Source organism: Dromiciops gliroides, chromosome 1, assembly GCF_019393635.1.
Source record: "Dromiciops gliroides isolate mDroGli1 chromosome 1, mDroGli1.pri, whole genome shotgun sequence".
Classification (NCBI taxonomy): Eukaryota; Metazoa; Chordata; class Mammalia; order Microbiotheria; family Microbiotheriidae; genus Dromiciops; species Dromiciops gliroides.
The window spans coordinates 741,583,040-741,600,739 of record NC_057861.1 but is presented as its reverse complement, the minus strand read 5'-3'; the positions used below and the strand labels follow the sequence as shown (position 1 = coordinate 741,600,739).

General features: G+C 46.8%; 2 protein-coding genes and 1 long non-coding RNA gene across 3 annotated transcripts in view; 1 reads left to right on the top strand and 2 right to left on the bottom strand.

Moving 5' to 3' along the window:
* Nucleotides 1-1,613, bottom strand: part of FAM107A (family with sequence similarity 107 member A) — a 135,980-nt gene extending 134,367 nt beyond the window's left edge. Inside the window, exon 1 of the mRNA XM_043967936.1 lies at nt 927-1,613. Within this exon, the coding sequence (XP_043823871.1) occupies nt 927-950 (24 nt within the window). The 5' untranslated portion in view covers nt 951-1,613. The remainder of the gene's footprint in view (nt 1-926) is intronic.
* Nucleotides 1-17,700, top strand: part of LOC122729215 — a 41,841-nt gene that overhangs the window by 1,442 nt on the left and 22,699 nt on the right. The window lies entirely within an intron of this gene.
* The window catches only part of FAM3D (FAM3 metabolism regulating signaling molecule D), a 39,350-nt gene continuing 33,969 nt past the window's right edge, over nt 12,320-17,700 (bottom strand). Inside the window, exons 7-9 of the mRNA XM_043967917.1 lie at nt 15,520-15,604; nt 14,960-15,086; nt 12,320-12,756 (exon numbers count right to left, since the gene is read on the bottom strand). Coding sequence (XP_043823852.1) covers nt 12,667-12,756; nt 14,960-15,086; nt 15,520-15,604 — 302 coding nt within the window. The 3' untranslated portion in view covers nt 12,320-12,666. The remainder of the gene's footprint in view (nt 12,757-14,959; nt 15,087-15,519; nt 15,605-17,700) is intronic.

Sequence of the window (17,700 nt, the reverse complement as noted above, 5' to 3'; positions counted from 1 at the left end):
GTGTCTCAGCATAGCCCTCCAGACAACACACCATGTTGGCTCACTCTACCTTATCAAGAGAAGCTGCCCGGTATCTGCTTGGATGCTGAGGGGGAAAAGGCAGCTACCTCCCTCTCATCTTAATATTAGTAGCTAACATTTCTATAGCACCAACTATGTGCCAGGTACTGTCCAAACACTTTAAAACTATATCTCATTTGATCCTCACAAAACCCTGGGAGGTGGGCACTACTATTATCCCCATTTTACAGAGGAGGAAACTGAGGCAGAAAGAGGCCAAGTGATTTGCCCCGAGCGATACAACTAGGGACCATCTAAAACAGCATTAGAACTCAGGTCTTCTTGATTCTAAGTCCAACACTCTTTACTATGCCGTCTAGCTAAGAGGAAAATAAAAAGGCCTGGATCTCTAACACAATAATTAGAATAGTTAAAGTTTATATAGGACTTGAAGGTTTGCAGAAGTGTCTTATGTAGCTTATATCTCATTGCATCCTCCTATTAGATCCACGTTTTTGCAGATGTGACAACTGAGGCTCAGAGACTTTTTAAATGGCCTGTTCGGGACTGCAGGCTGGTAAACGTCGGAGGGGAGATTGGAACTGAGGTCTCCCTGACTCTGAGTTCTCAGAGCCATCGTCCCTCCCACCCACTAGCCCCTACGGTCTCTTCCAACATGTCCCTGAACCCCTCCCCCATCAAAACCTGCCAGATTTGGAGGGATCAGTCGTCCTGAGACCAAAGGAATCCTTTGTATTCAACAAAATACAGGCATCCCTAGGATTCAGAGATGCTCTGGTCCCACCTCACACTTTACAAAGGAGAAAGCTGGTCAACGTCTGAGTCACAGATTCCAGCTCATTGATGGTTTCAGTTACCGTCGGGGTGGAGGGGAGCAGGGAGATAAGAGGGAGCAGGCTGCCTACCTTTTTCCCATGAGTTGCTCCCATGGCATGGGGGCTGGTGCTCCCCCCTGGCTTTTCCTTCTGGCCTTGCGGGAGGGAGGGGGCCCAGGACAAGGCCTCTTGCTTGGGGAAGCTTGGGTCCACTGGAGCCCGGGGGAGGTGGAGGCTGCATGCACAGCCAGAACTCGGTCCAGGCAGGCTGGCTGCTAGCCCCGAGCCCACGGAGCCGGACCCTTACAGGAGCCGAGCAGGAGCTTTTCCTTCAATCGAGGTGACCACCGAACGCAGGCTCATCTTCCTCCCCCGGTGGGGCTCAGCCTCCGTTCAGCACAGAGACAGCTTTCAGAGATGCTCCAACCTTAAGCCCATCTCCTGCTCTGCAAAGGGACTTACAGTAATTGCCCTTGACAAAGCGGGAGGCCCGAGGTGGCTGGGCCAGTCGGAGAAGAAATCCCACAAGTGGCCTCGGACCCTGAGCCGATTTCTGGCCTCCGGAATGTTTTGGCTCAGGCCCAACACAGCATTCCTGGAGGGGTGGTGGTGGAAGGGGCAGTGTTAGCCTTGGACTCTTGAGCTTGTCTCTCTGGTCCTGGAAAAGTCCAGGAATGAGCACCTGAGGGAGACAACTCAGCTGGGAGCCAGCCGAGGCTCTTGGCCGGTGACCTCAGAGGCTGGCCGGCCGACAGACTTATGGGCAGCCTTGTCACTGCCCAACAGACATCATCCTGAACAATGAGGTTACATAACATGCTGCTTGGGGGGGGGCTCCCACAGGGAACCAGCTCACTTGGGAGGAGGAGAAGAGGAGGAGGAGGAGGAGGGACCCTTTAAGGCGGCCTGGGCAGCATTGGCCGCTCAGGAATGCAAGACCCAGTCAAGAAGGCCTCATTAATAATGGATCCTTTAAGACCGTCCAGGGCCTGGACTTCTCAGAGTGTAGAAACCTAATGCATCTCTAATCATTAATTCAAAGGGCAATGGGGGTGGGGCACTGGAGACCAGAAAGGACAAGATTCATTCTTTATAAATCCCTTCTGTTCAGTCCTGCCAAGTGCTCAGTCCTCTGCCCAGCCTTCCTCAAGCAGCCTGCCCTGATCACGCCCTCTGAGCACTGCCTAGCCCTCCCTGACCGCTCCAGCCCTAGGAAACCTGCTGGCCATTTTCTGAATGGGGCTCACTTGCTCCTGGGGCTGTCTTTGCACTGACCTTGGGGCGCTCTGAATCTCCTCTCCTCTGATTCATGTAGGGCCCTCCTCTCTCCTGGAAAGCTTTCCCCGATTTTCTTAACCCTACATGTCTCTGGTCTCACTTTGGACCCATTCTTTCCAAATTGCTCTGCAATCCCTCCCCCCCCCCATGACTAATTCATTGAAACAGAGAACCGGATTCTGCATAGATTTAGGATAGGAGGCACCTCAGGGACCACCTAATCCAATCCTTTCTTTTACAGATGAGACCCAGGGGTGGGAAGGATCTAACTTGAGGTCACATGGGGAGTATGTGGCCGAGAGGAGATTTGAACCAAAGTTCCCTGAGCCCTGAGCCAGGATGCTTCCTCTACAGGACCTCTCTCTCCTGAGATGATCGCTGAGCTGGGATTATGAACATGGAGATTTTAGTTCTGGCGCTGCCGCTGGCTTTTCTAAGACTCACTTTTCTCTCCCTATAAAATAGAGGGTTTGGGTTAGAGGCTTTCCAAGGTTCATCCAGTCTAGGATTCTGGGATGCTCTCGGGCATTAGGACAAAGTCTGCTCTTTCACAGATTTGAAGAGCTGAGGGAAGAAGGGATCGCTGCACTGGGGAGGCAGGAAAAGTTTGGGGACTCTGACATGGCTTCTGTACCTTGGGAAATTGAGGTGTTCAGAAGAATTTCTGGGCCTTGGATTGCCTTGTTGTAAGGACTTCTGGTAGGGAAATCCCTTCTACCATTGCAAACCAGCTGTTTGTTACATGAAGGCTGGCAGAGTTGATGAGGGTCCTGGGAGGTTGCCCAGGGAGACGCAGCTAGGATATAGTCAGAGGCAGGATTTGACCCCGGGTGTTCCTGATTCCCAGGCTGACCCACCAGCCATGATGTTAAACTGCTCCTCCCCCCTGGATCAGTAGAATACATGACAGCAAACAGTAAGCACTCTCTATGTGTCAGACATTGTTCTAGACACTGGGGATGTAAAGTCAGGAACAAGATAGTCATAGAACATGATAGTTCTAGAGCTGGATAGAATCTCCAAGGTGATCAGACCATTCCAATGTCACTATTTTACAAATGAGGAAAGTGAAGCCCAGGGAGGTTAGGTGGTCACATGGGCAGTAAGCATCTGAGGCAAGATCAGAACCTCGGTCCTTTGGCTTCAGAGCCCCGAGTCTTTCCACCTTAACACACTGCCCTTGAGGAGACACTGCATTTAATTCCCTTCAGTTCCTGGAATCGAGGGAACTTTTAACATGCATTTGGTAATACCAGGTACAAGTTTGACTTGATTTCAGTCAGTCAACAAGCATTCATTAAGTGCCCACTATGTACCAATGGGGAACTGGGTAGGGATGGGTGCTAGACATGAAGTTTCACTGGTATAGGGAGCTCTTGTATGAGGAAATGCCTTCTATCAATGGAGAGTGGAACCTTCTGTTACTTATCAGATATTCAGTCAACAAACATACAGACCAGGAACTTTATAAGCACACAGGGATTCAAAGAAAGCTAAAAAACCATTCTTGGCTCTCAACTAACTCACAGTCTAATGAAATAAAAATTTCTCAGAATGACAGAATTTTAGAGCTGAAAGGAATCTCAGAGGTCACATGTCATCCCATTCACAGGGCTTGAACCTGGCATCGGCAGAGAAAGGATCTGACATTCCCAAAGGCTGAGACTGAGAGAGATAGCTCATGGAATAGACTGAAATGAAAACAATCAGATTTAGGTGTTCAGTCATGCCAAACTGAATTCTAAGCTTGGGTATGATTAAGCTGGGTATCAGTATTTTATCTTCTTGGACATCATGTGTACCCCTAAATTTCTCTATAGAAAAGAGAATTTTATCTTCTAAGAATTGGTTTTATGTTCTGGATAGCTAGGTGTTACAGTGGATAGAGCACCAGCCCTGAAATCAGGAAGACTCCTTTCTGTGAATTCAAATCTGTTCTCAGACACTTACCAGCTGTGTGACCCTGTGCAAGTCCCTTAACCATGTTCGCCTCAGTTTCATCTGTAAAACGAACTGGAGAAGGAAATGGCAAACTACCCCCAGTAACTTTGCCAAGAAAACACCAAATGGGGTCATGAAGAGTCGGACATGACTGAAAAATAACACAACAAAAATTATGCTTTGAAGGACTTGCAAAGTCTATGGAAGAAGAGTATGTCTTGGGGTCCCAAGGACACATTCTAAAGATGTCTTCTTTTTCCTATTTTTTGTGCTACCAGATGTTAGGGAACTCTAGACTCTCCTCACAGGCTCATAGATTTATAGCTAGAAGGGGTCTTAGAGGTCATGGAGTCCAACTCCTTCATCTCACAGATGAAGAAACTGAGGCACAGAGAGTTGAAGTGATTTAAGTGTTCAAGGTCACACAATTAGTAAGTGTCTGAGGCAGTGAGTCAGTAACCTAGCATTTCTTAAACACCTGCTATGTGTCAGGAAGTGTGCTAAGCATTAGGCAAGATTTGAATCCTGAACTTCTTGACTCCAAGTTGCAAGGGGTTTCCTATGTAGAGGATGAAAAGGGATAGCAGAAGACAGGGCACTTGGAGGGAACACTGGAGTAAAACTCCTGGTTACAGAAAACCCCTCCCTCCCTTCAGTTTCTGGTAATTCATTTGGGGCACAAGCTTCTGTTTTCCTTGAATGATAATGATAATGAGAATGGTGATGGCTATGATGATGTCTCAGCAGTAGCCATAAAAATGCCATATGTTGATGGGGAAGATCAAAGCCCATGGCAGATCTCCTCTAATTGTGGCCTTGGCCTAAACTGGGGGGAGGGGTGTAGGAAGAGGGACTTAGGAAATTTTGTATTTATAAATAGCTCAGACTCTGAGTCTAAGAGAAGCCTGGAATCTAACCTATAATGCCAAGTACCATAGATTAAGAACTGACTGGGATTTTAGAGGACACATAGTCCAGCCCCACCATTTTATAGCTAAGGAAGCTAAAGCTCAGAAATAATAATAATAATAATAATAATAATAATAATAATAATAATAATAATAATAATAATAATAATAATAATAATAATAATAATAATAAAGTGAGCATTTAGATAGGGCTCTACACATATTGTCTCATTTTATCCTCACAACTACCCTGGGAGGGAGGTGCTGTGATTGTCTGCCTTTTACAGATGAAGAAACAGAGGCAGACAGAGGCTCAGTGACTTGCCCAAGAATCCCACAGCTAGTAAGTGATGCAGGATGGACTTGAACTCGCATCTTCCTGACTCCAGGTCCAGCGCTCTAGCCACTGTGCCACCCCAAATGCCTCCAAAATGAAACAACTTTTCAAGGTCACATGGGCAATAAGCGGCCAAGGTAACATTGAAACCCATGTCTGTTGTCTCCATATCTAGTACTCTTTCTACCAGGTTCCAACCTCGATTGACTGGGTCCCTCAACTACATAGTTGTTCCTGTAGTTCCTTTATAGGAAAAAGGGGCAAATACCACTAGCTGATAAGGTGACACCAGTGTAAAACTCAGCTTCCAGGGTACTTTCTGTGACAGGAGCAGATGCGAGCAGGGGGCATGCCCTATCTTTCTTTGGAAGTACTCAAGGAACTCACATGATGCTTTGCACAGAAAAACCATAGACCCCAGGGTCAGAAGGGACCCAGTGGCCACCTCGTTCTCTCTCAGCTGGATGAGAGAGTGGTAAAGAAATGCTAATTCAGCCTTTGCCTGAAGACCTACATGACAGGGGTGCTTGCTTTTGGACAGCTCCAACTTCCACCCACTGCTCCTATTCTTCTGCCCTCCTTGGGCCAGACAGATCAAGTATAATCTTTCTTCTGTGCACATGCTTTGTTCTTTCTCTTGGCCTCATTTTTCTCCATCAGAGGTCTAGGGCAGTACCTAGCAAATAGTGAGTGCCTATTGGACTTTTCACAAGTCATTTCTCTTAGTAGTTAAACAGGCAATGATTTTAAAAAATAATGAACATCTTAATTTATAGTTTTGAGTTCCAAATTTTATCCCTCCTTCCCTCCCTCCCCTCCCCCCTTCCCTGAGGTGGTAAGCAATCACAACGATTTGTTAATGAATCAACAGATCAATAAACATTTATTAATCACTTCCTGATTTCAGGGAGACCCGGATTCAAGTCACACCGTTGACCCTTATTGGCTGTGTGATCTTGGGAACATTGCTTAACAATGCCCCCAGCAGCTCTAGGTCTTAGAGGTCTTAGATTCTAAGTTTCTAAATTGCAGAGGTCATCTGCATGGTGGATGGACTTTCTGTATCAGAAATTCCCTACAACATGACTGGTCTTTGGGGTCTGATGCAATGTGCTTGGCATGCAGAGACAAACGGTTTCAAGAGAGTCAGGAATTTGCCTTCTAATGAGGTAATAACCTGTAGGGAAATGGCGGCCAGGAAGGGAGCTTGGGTCTGGGAAGTCCTAGGGATGGTGGGTGTGCCATCATCCTAGGGATGGCGAGCCTAGGGTGGCCTATTGTTACACCCTTTCTGTGTTGACTTGAGTGTTGTTCTCAGAGCAAGAACAAGAGTTAGAAAGGATGGGGAGGGGCTATGGCATAGGCAGCAGGGAAGACAGCATCCTGTTGGATGGCTGAATGGGAAGCGAAAGGAATGAAGAAGTAGCAAGCACCAGAAAGAGCACAGGATGTGGAGTTCAGGCTTGAGCTATGGCTTTCCCCCAACTTGCGATGTGACCTTGAACAAATCTTTGTTCTTCGCTGGCATAAAAAGAATTATGATGATGCTCCTCTCTCTCTCTCTCTCTCTCTCTCTCTCTCTCCTCTTTTTCTCTCCCTTCTCTCTATCTCCTCTCTCTTTCCTCTTTTGTTATCTCCTCTCTTCATTGCTCTCCTCTTTCTCTTTCCTCTCTTTTCTCTTTCTCTCCTTTCTTTCTTTATCCTTCCTCTTTCTTTCCCTTCTTTCTTTTTCTCCTTTCTTTCTCTTTTCTCTCTTTCCTCTCTTTCTTTCCCCTCTCCCTCTCTCTCTGTTTCTTTTTCTCTGTGTGTCTATTTATCTATTTATGTGTCTCTCCCCCTCTCTGTTTCTCTATATCTCTGTGTCTCTATCAGCCTCTTCTTCCATTTAAATCAAATTTATGCTTTAAATGATGCCAGAGAGATTTTACACAGCTTTAGCTGCCCTGGCTTATATGTTAATGGAATGGAATGGAATGTATAGAGCCACAGAACATTAGGGGGGAAGGAACCTTAGAGTCTGACTTGTCCAACCCCCTTATTTTATAATTGAAGTTTTGGAGTCTCCAGTAATGAAGCAGTTTGGTTTTCCAGAGGCTCTTTTCATAATGCATGGGTATGGCCCAGGGTCTCTGGGAAGGCCCCATAGGATCTCCTGCAGCCCCCTTCTCTCTGTTAATATTGAGTTTATTGACAAGCTAACTAACTCACTTTGAAATGTCCTGGTCCTAAGGGACTGAGGGATGGGATGGGAGGAGAAGAGAAACCAGCTGGAGGAAGGCCAGGGAGGAAATGGGATGGCTATTAGTAAGGAGAAGGGGCTTCCATGGAGACTCCTGCTTTTAGCTTGGGAAGTCTGTATGTACGCATATGCAGAAACCACAGTGTAGACAGAATAAACACCAGGGAGTTTGAGGAGGTGGCACTAGCAGTTGGGGGAAGGTGGTGAAAATGGGGGAAGGCAAAGGCACAGAAATGAGGGATGGAACAAAGAAAAGGCCACTTTGGCCAGAAAGGGAGTTTGAAGCCAGGTTGTGAAGGGCTCTACAGCCCAGTGTGGTTGCCCAGTGGGTTCAGGTCACACTGCCTTCAGGCTGTAGCAGATAAAGGACAAAAGGATGAAATGGATCCACACTGGGGGTGTGCATTTCCCAGCGGACCCAGATAGAACAGAAAGCCTCAGTGACTCCATTTCCCTGTTTGGTTATGGGTTGGTTTGTTTGGATCTCTCTCTCTCTCTCTCCCCCTCTGTCTCTGTCTCTCTCCCTCTGTCTCTGTCTCTGTCTCTCTGTCTCTTTCTCTGTCTCTCTGTCTCTGTCTCTGTTTGAGAGACTCAAATTCTTGAAACTTGGATTCTCTCTCAGTAATGAGTCTGAGGGGATGCTCAGAGGGAGGACTCTGCTACCTGGTTTGATGGGTTTACAGGCTCTGCTTTTAACCTTTTGGGACCCCAAATTCCCACCTGGCTTCTTTTGGAAGAGGAGTGGGTTTGAGGGGCAAGAGAGTGCGTGAGTCCTGTCCTGGACACATTGATGTGGGAAACCATGTGGTGTTGCTGGGGACCATCCCTGAACCCAGTTCAGACAGAGATAAAGGTTCAGATCCAGAGAAGCATCCTGGCTTACCCAGAGACCTACAGCTATTTAGTGGGAAAGCTGGGGCAAGGGACCCAGTTATTCTGGCTCTCAGTCCAGTGTTCTGCACACCACTTCAGGCTGTCTCTGCTTAGTGGGGATCTTGGGTGGTCAGCATTATTCCTTCAAGGCCCTGCAGGCTCAGGAATCATCAAAGAAACACTGTTACACTGAACATGGTTTGAGCACTAATGGTAGTGCATCATATCAGAGGTTTTGCTCTCAATTAACCAGAATATTCAACTAGGTAGAGCCATCCAGCCCCATCACTGTCTAATCTTTTCCCAATTGATCTAGGGTACCACCTGCTGGTAGGAACTCAAATGACAACTTCTTGGAAGATTTTTCTTCACTTTCTCCATCTCTTTCTTCCCAGGGAATGGAAATCAGGTGGACTCACTGGTTGACTAGGCTGAGGAGCCATGCCCCCTCAGCTGCCTGGGCCAAGCCAGATAGACTTGGGTTGGTAGTCTAGTAGCTCTAGCTGGTCTTCCTTCCACACCCCCTTACGGTGTCAAGTACTTTCATTGCACAGGTGTCCTGGTCATCTTCTCATCCTTGGACCCAGGCTTGCCCAAAAGACCCAAGACTATGCCCTGAGGACTTAACCTTTTCAGATCCCAAATTCCTAGCCTGAGCATGCTGATAGATCCGTCCATCAATCAATAAACATTTATTTTTCCTTTTAAAAATTTATTTTGTTCCAAACTTAAGAAGCAAAACACACATTTCCATAACATGCTAGAACAGAAAAAGGATGTTTACACACAAAACTGTAAATATGTTATTACAACTTCTTATTATTAAATGCCAACTATATGCTAGCGCTGGATTGGTGAGGATCTCCCCTGGTTCAGTATTGTAGGGGGCATGCCAGCCATGTGTCCCTTTGTTCTCTTCCACCCCACTTGATTCCTCTGTTTTCCAAATTTCCATTTCTGGAAGCTTGAACAAATGAATTGTGCTGTTCCTATTGGGAATGTGTCAGTCCACTCCTCCATGGATCCAATTGTCATCCAGGGAGCTCTCCAATGTACCCGTTTGTGGCCACTCTTGGATACCACTGTCTCCCCCTATTAATGGAGATCTCCTTGAAAGCAGGGACACTCTCTGCTTTTGTCATGTCAGTCATGACCGAACCACAACCATGCACCCAGTGCTATGCTTTTATGGTTATTATCTCACGTGGTCCTCAGAACAACCGTTTGAGGTACGTGCTGCTGAGATCCTCATTTTACACTTGAGGAAACTGAGGCTCAGAGAGGTTGTCACACAGATTCCTCCAGTTGATGCCACCCACTCCCTCAAATAAGCGTGTATATAAACACAGATAGCCTGGACTGTGGTGTCCAGTTCAGAATTGGGAAGATGAAAGGAAGAAAATTGTGTTTCTGTCAGAACATAATCTCTTGCTCCCAGGTAGAGTTCTTGAAAACACACATTTCTCTTTCACATTTGGGAAATAAAAATCAGAGGCTGTAAATCATCCCTCTCTTCATGGTTCTTTCCCCATCAAACCAGGTAATAGAGCCCTCCCTGAGAGCATCCTCTCGGACTCATTGCTGAGAGAGGGTCCAAGTTTCAAGAATTTGAGTCTCAAACACACACACACACACACACACACACACACACACCATATACACAGATACAAACCTACCCACAACCAAACAAGGAATTGGAGTCGCTTATCCCTCCTGTTCTATCTGGGTTCACCAGGAAATGCCTGCTCCCAGTGTGAATCTTTTTCATCCTTTGGTCCTTTTTCTGTTACAGCCTGAAGGCAGTCTGGCCTGAGCCCACTGGGCAGACACACTGCACTATGGGGTCCTTTTTAGCTGTTTGTCCACTGTTTGCGGCAATGCCTGCAATGTAGAATCCTGTCTCCAATAGAGGCTCTGCTATGGATGGGGCTGGGGGCCTCTGCTACAGCCATTTCCCTAAAGGTGGGTGGCTATTTAGTTCTGGCATGTTCATAGAAGAGGCAGACTACTGAGTATGGTAGATTGCTCGGTCAGTCCCTGTCCCTGAATCCTTGCAGTAACCACACCTGCAACCCCAAATTGGCAAGACCAACCAGAGTAAACGCTCAAGGGAAGATGGGAGTCCATGCCAGGGAGAGAAGAGAGATGACCGCAGGCAGGGTGCTGTGAGTCCCTGAGACCAGAGAAGCCAAGAACTGCATGGACTCCAGTCCCTTCGGCATCTCACTCCCTTCCCTTTCTAAGCGTGCCCATCTGTCGACGTGCTTCTGAACACAACATACTCGATGTGATATTTCCTCCCCGTGGAGTGTAAACTCCTTGAGGGTAGGGGAAGTGCCTAGTATAGTGCGAATATAGGATTTAAGTTTGCTGAAGTGCTCATTAGTGGCTTTCACTCCGGAAGGATCAATCTGTGATCTACCTAGTGGAAACTGTGTCCTTTACCCAGGAAGCAGAGTCTTGCAAATAGGAATAGGAAAAGGGAACTGGATCTACTGCTGGGTGAGAAAAGCAACTCCTTCTCTTGGTGCTGGTTGGAACCTTCTCTTCAACTTAAAAGTCTTAGTTGCGGGGCAGCTAGGTGGCACAGTCTGACATCAGACACTTAACACTTACTAGTTGTGTGACCCTGGGCAAGTCACTTAACCCCAATTGCCTCACCAAAAAAAAAAGTCTTAGTTGTCTAAGAAGTTACTTGCCTATGGTCACACAGCCAGGATGGGTCAGAGGCAGATCTTGAACCCAGGTCTTCCTAGATGCCTTTCTACCCACACCACCACGCTCCCTCTCTCTGTATACAGTAGGCATTTAATAAATGCTTAATGAAGTAAATAAAATTGCATCCAATTATTGCCACTTGAATGAAAAGGAGGAACCTAAGCTCAACGTTGCAAATCGTTTGTGCCCATGGTGACACATTCGTCTCTTTGGGGTCAGGTTGGATTCAAATCTCACCTTTGAGCCACCTACTCTTATAGGACCTTGGGGGAGTGACTTCGCTCCTTGGGCCTCAGCTTTCTTATTTGTAAAATGAGGTTGGATTAAATGATCCCAAAGGGCCCTTCTAACTCTTTAGCCTCAGTTTTTGTATTAGTATTTCCTGTGCTTAGCACCTAGTAGATCATGAATAGAGCTTTTCATTCCATTCACTCATTCCTTCCTTCTATGGGAGCCAGCTCTCCAAGATTTATCCCATATATCTGGTCACCGGGCTTCCCTAGAGTGGGAAAAGGTCTTGACTTCTTTCCAGTGTGAATTTGTTTCAACTTAAAGAGTGACGAGAGAAGAGAAGGGATAGAAGATAGAGGAATGTGAAAATCTCCACTGACTTTTGGTTGGTGTGGACAGGTGTGTGAATCCAGCTGGGATGTACATGGTGGTAGCTAATGCACCTGTGTGGGTCCTGCCACTGGGGAAGGCTGAGGTGGGCAGACTGCTTGACCTCAGGAGTTCTGAGGTCTGATAAGGCTGATTGGGTGTCCAAACTAGGTCTGGAACCAACACAGGGAGGAGTGGACTGGGGCAGATCAACGCTTCTGCCCCTTGATCGATAATGGGATTGGGTCAGTGAGTGGACACTGCTCTTCCAACTGGGCAAGATGAGGACACTGGTTCTCAAACAAAAACACCCTGACACAAAACAAAGCAGAAAACCATAGATTTAGCTCCTTTTCCATCCCTAAATGGGCTAATGCCAGATAGTGACAGTTCTGTAAAAAAGAATGATTAGGGCCAAGATTTGTGGGTCACTTTGACAGAGCAGAGTCTAGTCCTGGAAAAATGAAGACAAAAGACATCCGTCTAATAGTTTTCTCACCCTTCCTCCCAAGAAGATACGACACAGGATTATATAACTGGTAGGCGGCCACGTCGACATTAAACAAAATAGAATTTAATTTTGCTGCTGCATTCCCCAGTCCTCTTTGATTTGGAGACAACGAGGCCCCTGCCCAATGGGAACTTCAGCAGGCATCGGGATCATGAGCAGGCATTGCTTCGAATTCATCTCCCAGAGGGCTGAGGCTTGGGACCCTGCACAGCGGCTGGTGTCCCTGAGAGAAGGGCAAAGCATCTGGGACGCTTCTGGTTACCAACTGCAAACAACTTGTCAACCTGGCTGCTTTTATTCCCCCCTGGCCCTCCCCGCCCTGGGGGCTGGCGTTATCTGCTCCGATCTCAGCTTCTTCTAGGAGGCTGCGCATGGTTCCCGAGGCAGGAGGCTTTGTCTGGAGAGCCCGAGCTGTCTCGGCGGCCCTATGCCACCTTGCGGGGGACGCAACCCTCTATCTTCAAGGCTTCCGGCCAGCCGTCATACTTGTTCTGATCGGGCTTATTCTTTAAGTACTGTGAAGAAGGAACAGAGAAGCTGATCAGCAACCGTGACAAGGAGCCTGTCCGAGGGAAGTAAGAACGGTAACAGCTGGCACTGAAATAGCACCTACTGTGTGTCGGGCACTGCGCTAAGCACTTCACAAATATTATCTCATTCGATTCTCATAACAACCTTGGTGCTGTTATCACCCGAATTTTATAGATGAGGAAACTGAGGATTAAGCGACTTACCCAGGGACATCCATCTAGTACATCTCTGAGGCTGGATCTGAAGTCAGATCTTCCTGATTTGGGGCCCAGCTTGCTACCTGCTGTACCACTCACTGCCCATTCTGCTTATGAAGAACCATGTCATAGCATCCTTCACCCTAGGATCATAGACTGAGGGCTGGGAGGGCCCCCCAATGCCACTGAGTCTGATCCTTTTATTTTATAGATGAGAAAATGCAGGCATAGAGAGCCAAGGTCTTGTCTGAGGCCACCCAGGTAGAAAGTGATATTTTATTTTTGAAAACACATTTGTGTGCATTTCCTTGGTAGGTAGTATTGGGGTACAGTGGATGGGGCACAGGACCCGGAGTAGTGAGACATTCACTAACTTTGTGACTCGGGACAAGTTCCCTTTAACTCTCTGTGCCTCAGTTTCCCCATCTAGAAAATCAAAATAATCTTACACACCTTCCTTCCAGGGTTATGATGGGGATCAATGAGACGACATATGGAAAACACTTCCTGGCCTGCAGTGTGCTATGTAAATTCTAGTTATTCTTATTTTCCATCACCTCATTCTTCCAGTACCCTTGTTGTCAAACCCTGAATTCCCAATGCCAACCCCCTTTATTGTCCTCAGGCCCCTCCATTAAAACTGACTCATCTTCTGATCTGCTCTCTTTGGGGCCTTGCTAAGTGATTGTGGCTGAGCCACAAACTAATTCACTTTGGTGCTAATGTCTTAGTGAGTCATCCCTTCCGGATAGCAGATTTCCATCATGACTGGGGTCTTCAGCCATCAGTCAAAGGAAAGACCCACGTGAAAAATGAATACATTTAGGCTGGACGAAGGTGGGAAAGATTCTAGGGCCCAAGGGCCCCTTCAAACTGCGGGGAAGAGGCATTGTCCATATCTCCAAGCAAGGTCAGCCACAGTCAGAGGAACAATTTCATGGAAATGACTGAACTGCCCACAGACAAGATTTGTATTGAGGGAGGTCAGCACTTGGAGATCTGACCCAGAAAGTCTCTAACATTTCACTCAGAAATGCATTGTGATTGGCACAAACTTAGGCCCCAGAGGGCAATAACAATGTCCAGTCCTCAGTCCTGGTGGAGGGACTGGGGGGGGGCAAACATGAAGAGAAAATCAAGGAAGAGATTCACTATCAGTGTTATTCATTTCTTTAACAGTCAGTCTCTTCCATCTGCAGTACCCCCACCAATGCACTGGGCTGCCATCTGTCTGATTTAATTGGCAAATCCTAGATCTGTCACTGAATAACATAACTTCATAACTTACAGATAGGTTTGGATTCAATTTTATGAGGCCTTTGTACAGTCTGACACTTAACACAAGGTCTGACACACAGTGAGTGTCTCTTAAATGCTTGTTGACTGACTGATTGACCTTCCTGTGCTTGCCTATGAATAAGGATCCTGGTGTTGGTTAAATGAACAAGTACTTATCCCTCACTATAGCTCTGGAGGCAGGCCTACAGTGAGTTTCCCAGCTGTCCTTTCTGGCCCCAGACATTATCTAAGCACTCTCCCCTCTCCTGACCTACAACCTATCCCTTGGGCAGAGGCATCAAACTCAGGTCCTTCCTGAACCAGATTAGGATGTACTTTGAGAAGTGTTTAACAAAAGGATGAAATATGATGCGACAGAGATGATGTCAATTTGTGGTTTTTTTAACCATCACATATCCTGTTTCTGTATGAGTTTGACACAATTCTTGGGAATCCAATGTAAAGGTCATCTCCAGGTTCCTTTGTTATTTGGCTATTTCTTTTTAAAGGTTCACAGAACCACAAAAATGAGGCCAGAAGGGCCAGAATGGTTAAGTGACTTGCCCAAGGTCACACAAATTGTAAGCATCAGAGGCAGGATTTGAATCCGGGTCTTCTAACACCAGGGCTCTTCCCACTGTCCCATCCTGCTTCTCTGTTCTAGCAGCAACTCCCTCCCAGGAAGCCTCAGACAAACAATATGGGAGTGTACCTCTTCAAAGGGGCTTTTGTCCTTGATGTCTTTGGCACCTAAGAAGACCCAGCTGTCCCGGAAGCCGATGTTTTGTGCGTGTGTGCTTCCTAATTCTGTGAGCAACTTTCGGGCCTCTGGGTTCAATCTGAAAAGTCAAAAGAGAAGATAACAGAACCCTGTCACTGCCCAGCACAGGTGATTACATGTCTCCAGACAGGACACAACTGCGCTAAGGACGGCATTGAGAACCCCGTGCCAATCCCTACAACGAATTATAATTGCCACCTGCCCTGTGCTATAAGAAAGAGGTCCTGAGGTGTTGTCTGAGGCTCAAGGAAGGTGAAGGAGAAAGGAGGGGGGAGGAAGGGGAGGGAAGAGGAGGAGAGGGAAGAGAAGAGAGGGGAGGGGGAGGGGAGGGGAAGGGAGGGGAGGGACCTCCGACTTGGGGTTCTGTTCAAAGGGGGAGGCAGCCAGGCAGTCTATTTATAGGGATGACCTCAAAGGGGGACCAAGGAGGACCCAAAAGCTGCCTTGCAGAATGGATCATCTGGCGGGATGCTGAGTGATTTCGTACTTACTTTGTGCCCGGGTCATCGAATGAAGCCACCAGCACGAGGGTGCTCTTTGGAATTTCTTTTAGGAATTTCAGTAAAGTGTTAATATCTGTCGGAGGGGGGAAAACCCAACAAGAAGAAGGCAGAGGTTAGGCACACATTCTAGCTACTTAAGCACTTGCTCTCTTTCCCATCTCTGGGCACTCTCTCTACTCTTACAGACAGAAAAAACTCCCGCTTTCCACTCTAGGGTCTCACTAGAAATACAAGTTTCCAAGACAATTTAGTTTCTTAGTTTCTTCAAATGCCTCCCTACGTTTAGCAACCAAACCAAACAGGGTGGGTATAGTGCAAAGGGAACTGGGTTTGGTGTCAGAAGACCCAGATTCAAATCCTGACTCTGCAACCTACTTGTCAGGGTGAACCTGGGCCTCGGTTTCTCCATCTGTAAAAGGGGGGCGGGTTGGACTAGATAAGCTCTAGGGCTCCTTCCCACTTGAGATGCTATGAAACTGATGATTCTTGTAGGAAACCTTCCCTAGGGAGGGGAGTTTTGAGGTCTTTCCCATTGCTCCCCCAATCCCTATCCCTTTGTGACAAGAACTGCTCATCCCTTAGAAGGTTCCTTCCCCGCACCATGTCAGCAGCCATTAAAAAAAAATAAGTGAAGAAGGGGGCAGCTAGGTGGCACAGTGGATAAAGCACTGGTCCTGGATTCAGGAGGACCTGTGTTCAAATTCAGTCTCAGACACTTGACACTTAGCTGTGTGACCCTGGGCAAATTACTTAACCCTCACTGCCCGACCAAAAAAAAAAATGAAGCAATTTTGCATTTATCAGATGCTGGGCATGAAGCCCACCCTTTTTCTCCGCATGTGCTGACCACCTCCTCTTCCTTCCTTCAGGCCCCAGTGGGAAAGCTCGGATGCTAATCCACTGTTGGTAGAGTTGTGAAAGAGATCCAACCATTCTGCAGAGCCATTTGGAAACGTGCCCAAAGGGCTATAGAATTGTGTATACCCTTTGATCCAGCAATACCATGACTTGGTTTATATCCCAAAGACATCCCCCAGAAGAGAAAAAGACCTATTTGTACAAAAAAATCTGTCCCAGTGCAGGTGTTCTCTCCTCCATGCAGCATTCCTCGATGCCCTCTGCTCAGAACTGCCTCCCTCTCCTGATTTCTTGGGAGCCCCTGGGACCTTCCCTTCACTCCAGATCCCATTCAGCCTTCTCTCACTCTCGATTCTTGAAATCACTTTGTACTGGCATTGACTTACTTGAATAAATGTTGTATAGTCACCCTCTGTCTCCCAACTGCCCTTTGAGGGCAGGAATTCAAAATTCTATTTATTTTTCAAATTTTGTTCAAAATCTAAGGGAGAGAATGCAAAAAGGATGGACCTGGAGTGATGGACGTGGATTCAGGTCCTAACTCTGACAGTGATGTTTTTAAAATCTCTCCATGCCCAGCACTTGAGACAGTGCTTGGTACCTAGTAGGTCCTGAATGGAATTATTTGCGTACATCGTTGCTTCCCCCTGCTTCTCTCCATTGGATTTTAAACACCGCGAGAGAGGGGACTGTGTTGCTTTGTCTTCTCAAGGCGCAGCACAGGGCTAGGCACATTTATTTTATTTGGAGAAGGAGGGGTCTGGACCTGAATTTTAATTGGCATAAGAATTTCCAGGGAGGAATCTCTCTTGACTGGTGCCCGATTTGCAGCTTACTGGCCTCTTTTGGATCATAGACCCCCTTGGTAATCCAGCACTGAACCCAATGCTTGGCACACAGTAGGCACTTAATAAATGCTACTGACTGGTAAAGCCTATGGATCTTTTCAGAATACTCTTTACAGATGAGGAAACTGAGGCTCAGAGAGTTTAAGTGATTGACTAAGTGTCATGCTTGTGGTAAATGTCAGAGCTAGGGTTTGAATGCCATTCACAAACTAAAATACAGAGGATTACAAGGGAAACCAATTATAGTAAACTACAGTTATCCAAATCTTAAAAAAAAAGTTCAGAGACCCCAGGTTAAAGATATCTGTCATAGTAGAGTTGGCTGGACATCGAAAATTTAAATGACTTTCCAGGCCACGGATACCACGGCATATAGTTGGTGCTTAATAAAGTGCCAACTGTCTAATTGAACTGAGTAAGCATCACCCATTTCATCAAGTTACTCACTGGATGATGAAGTCTG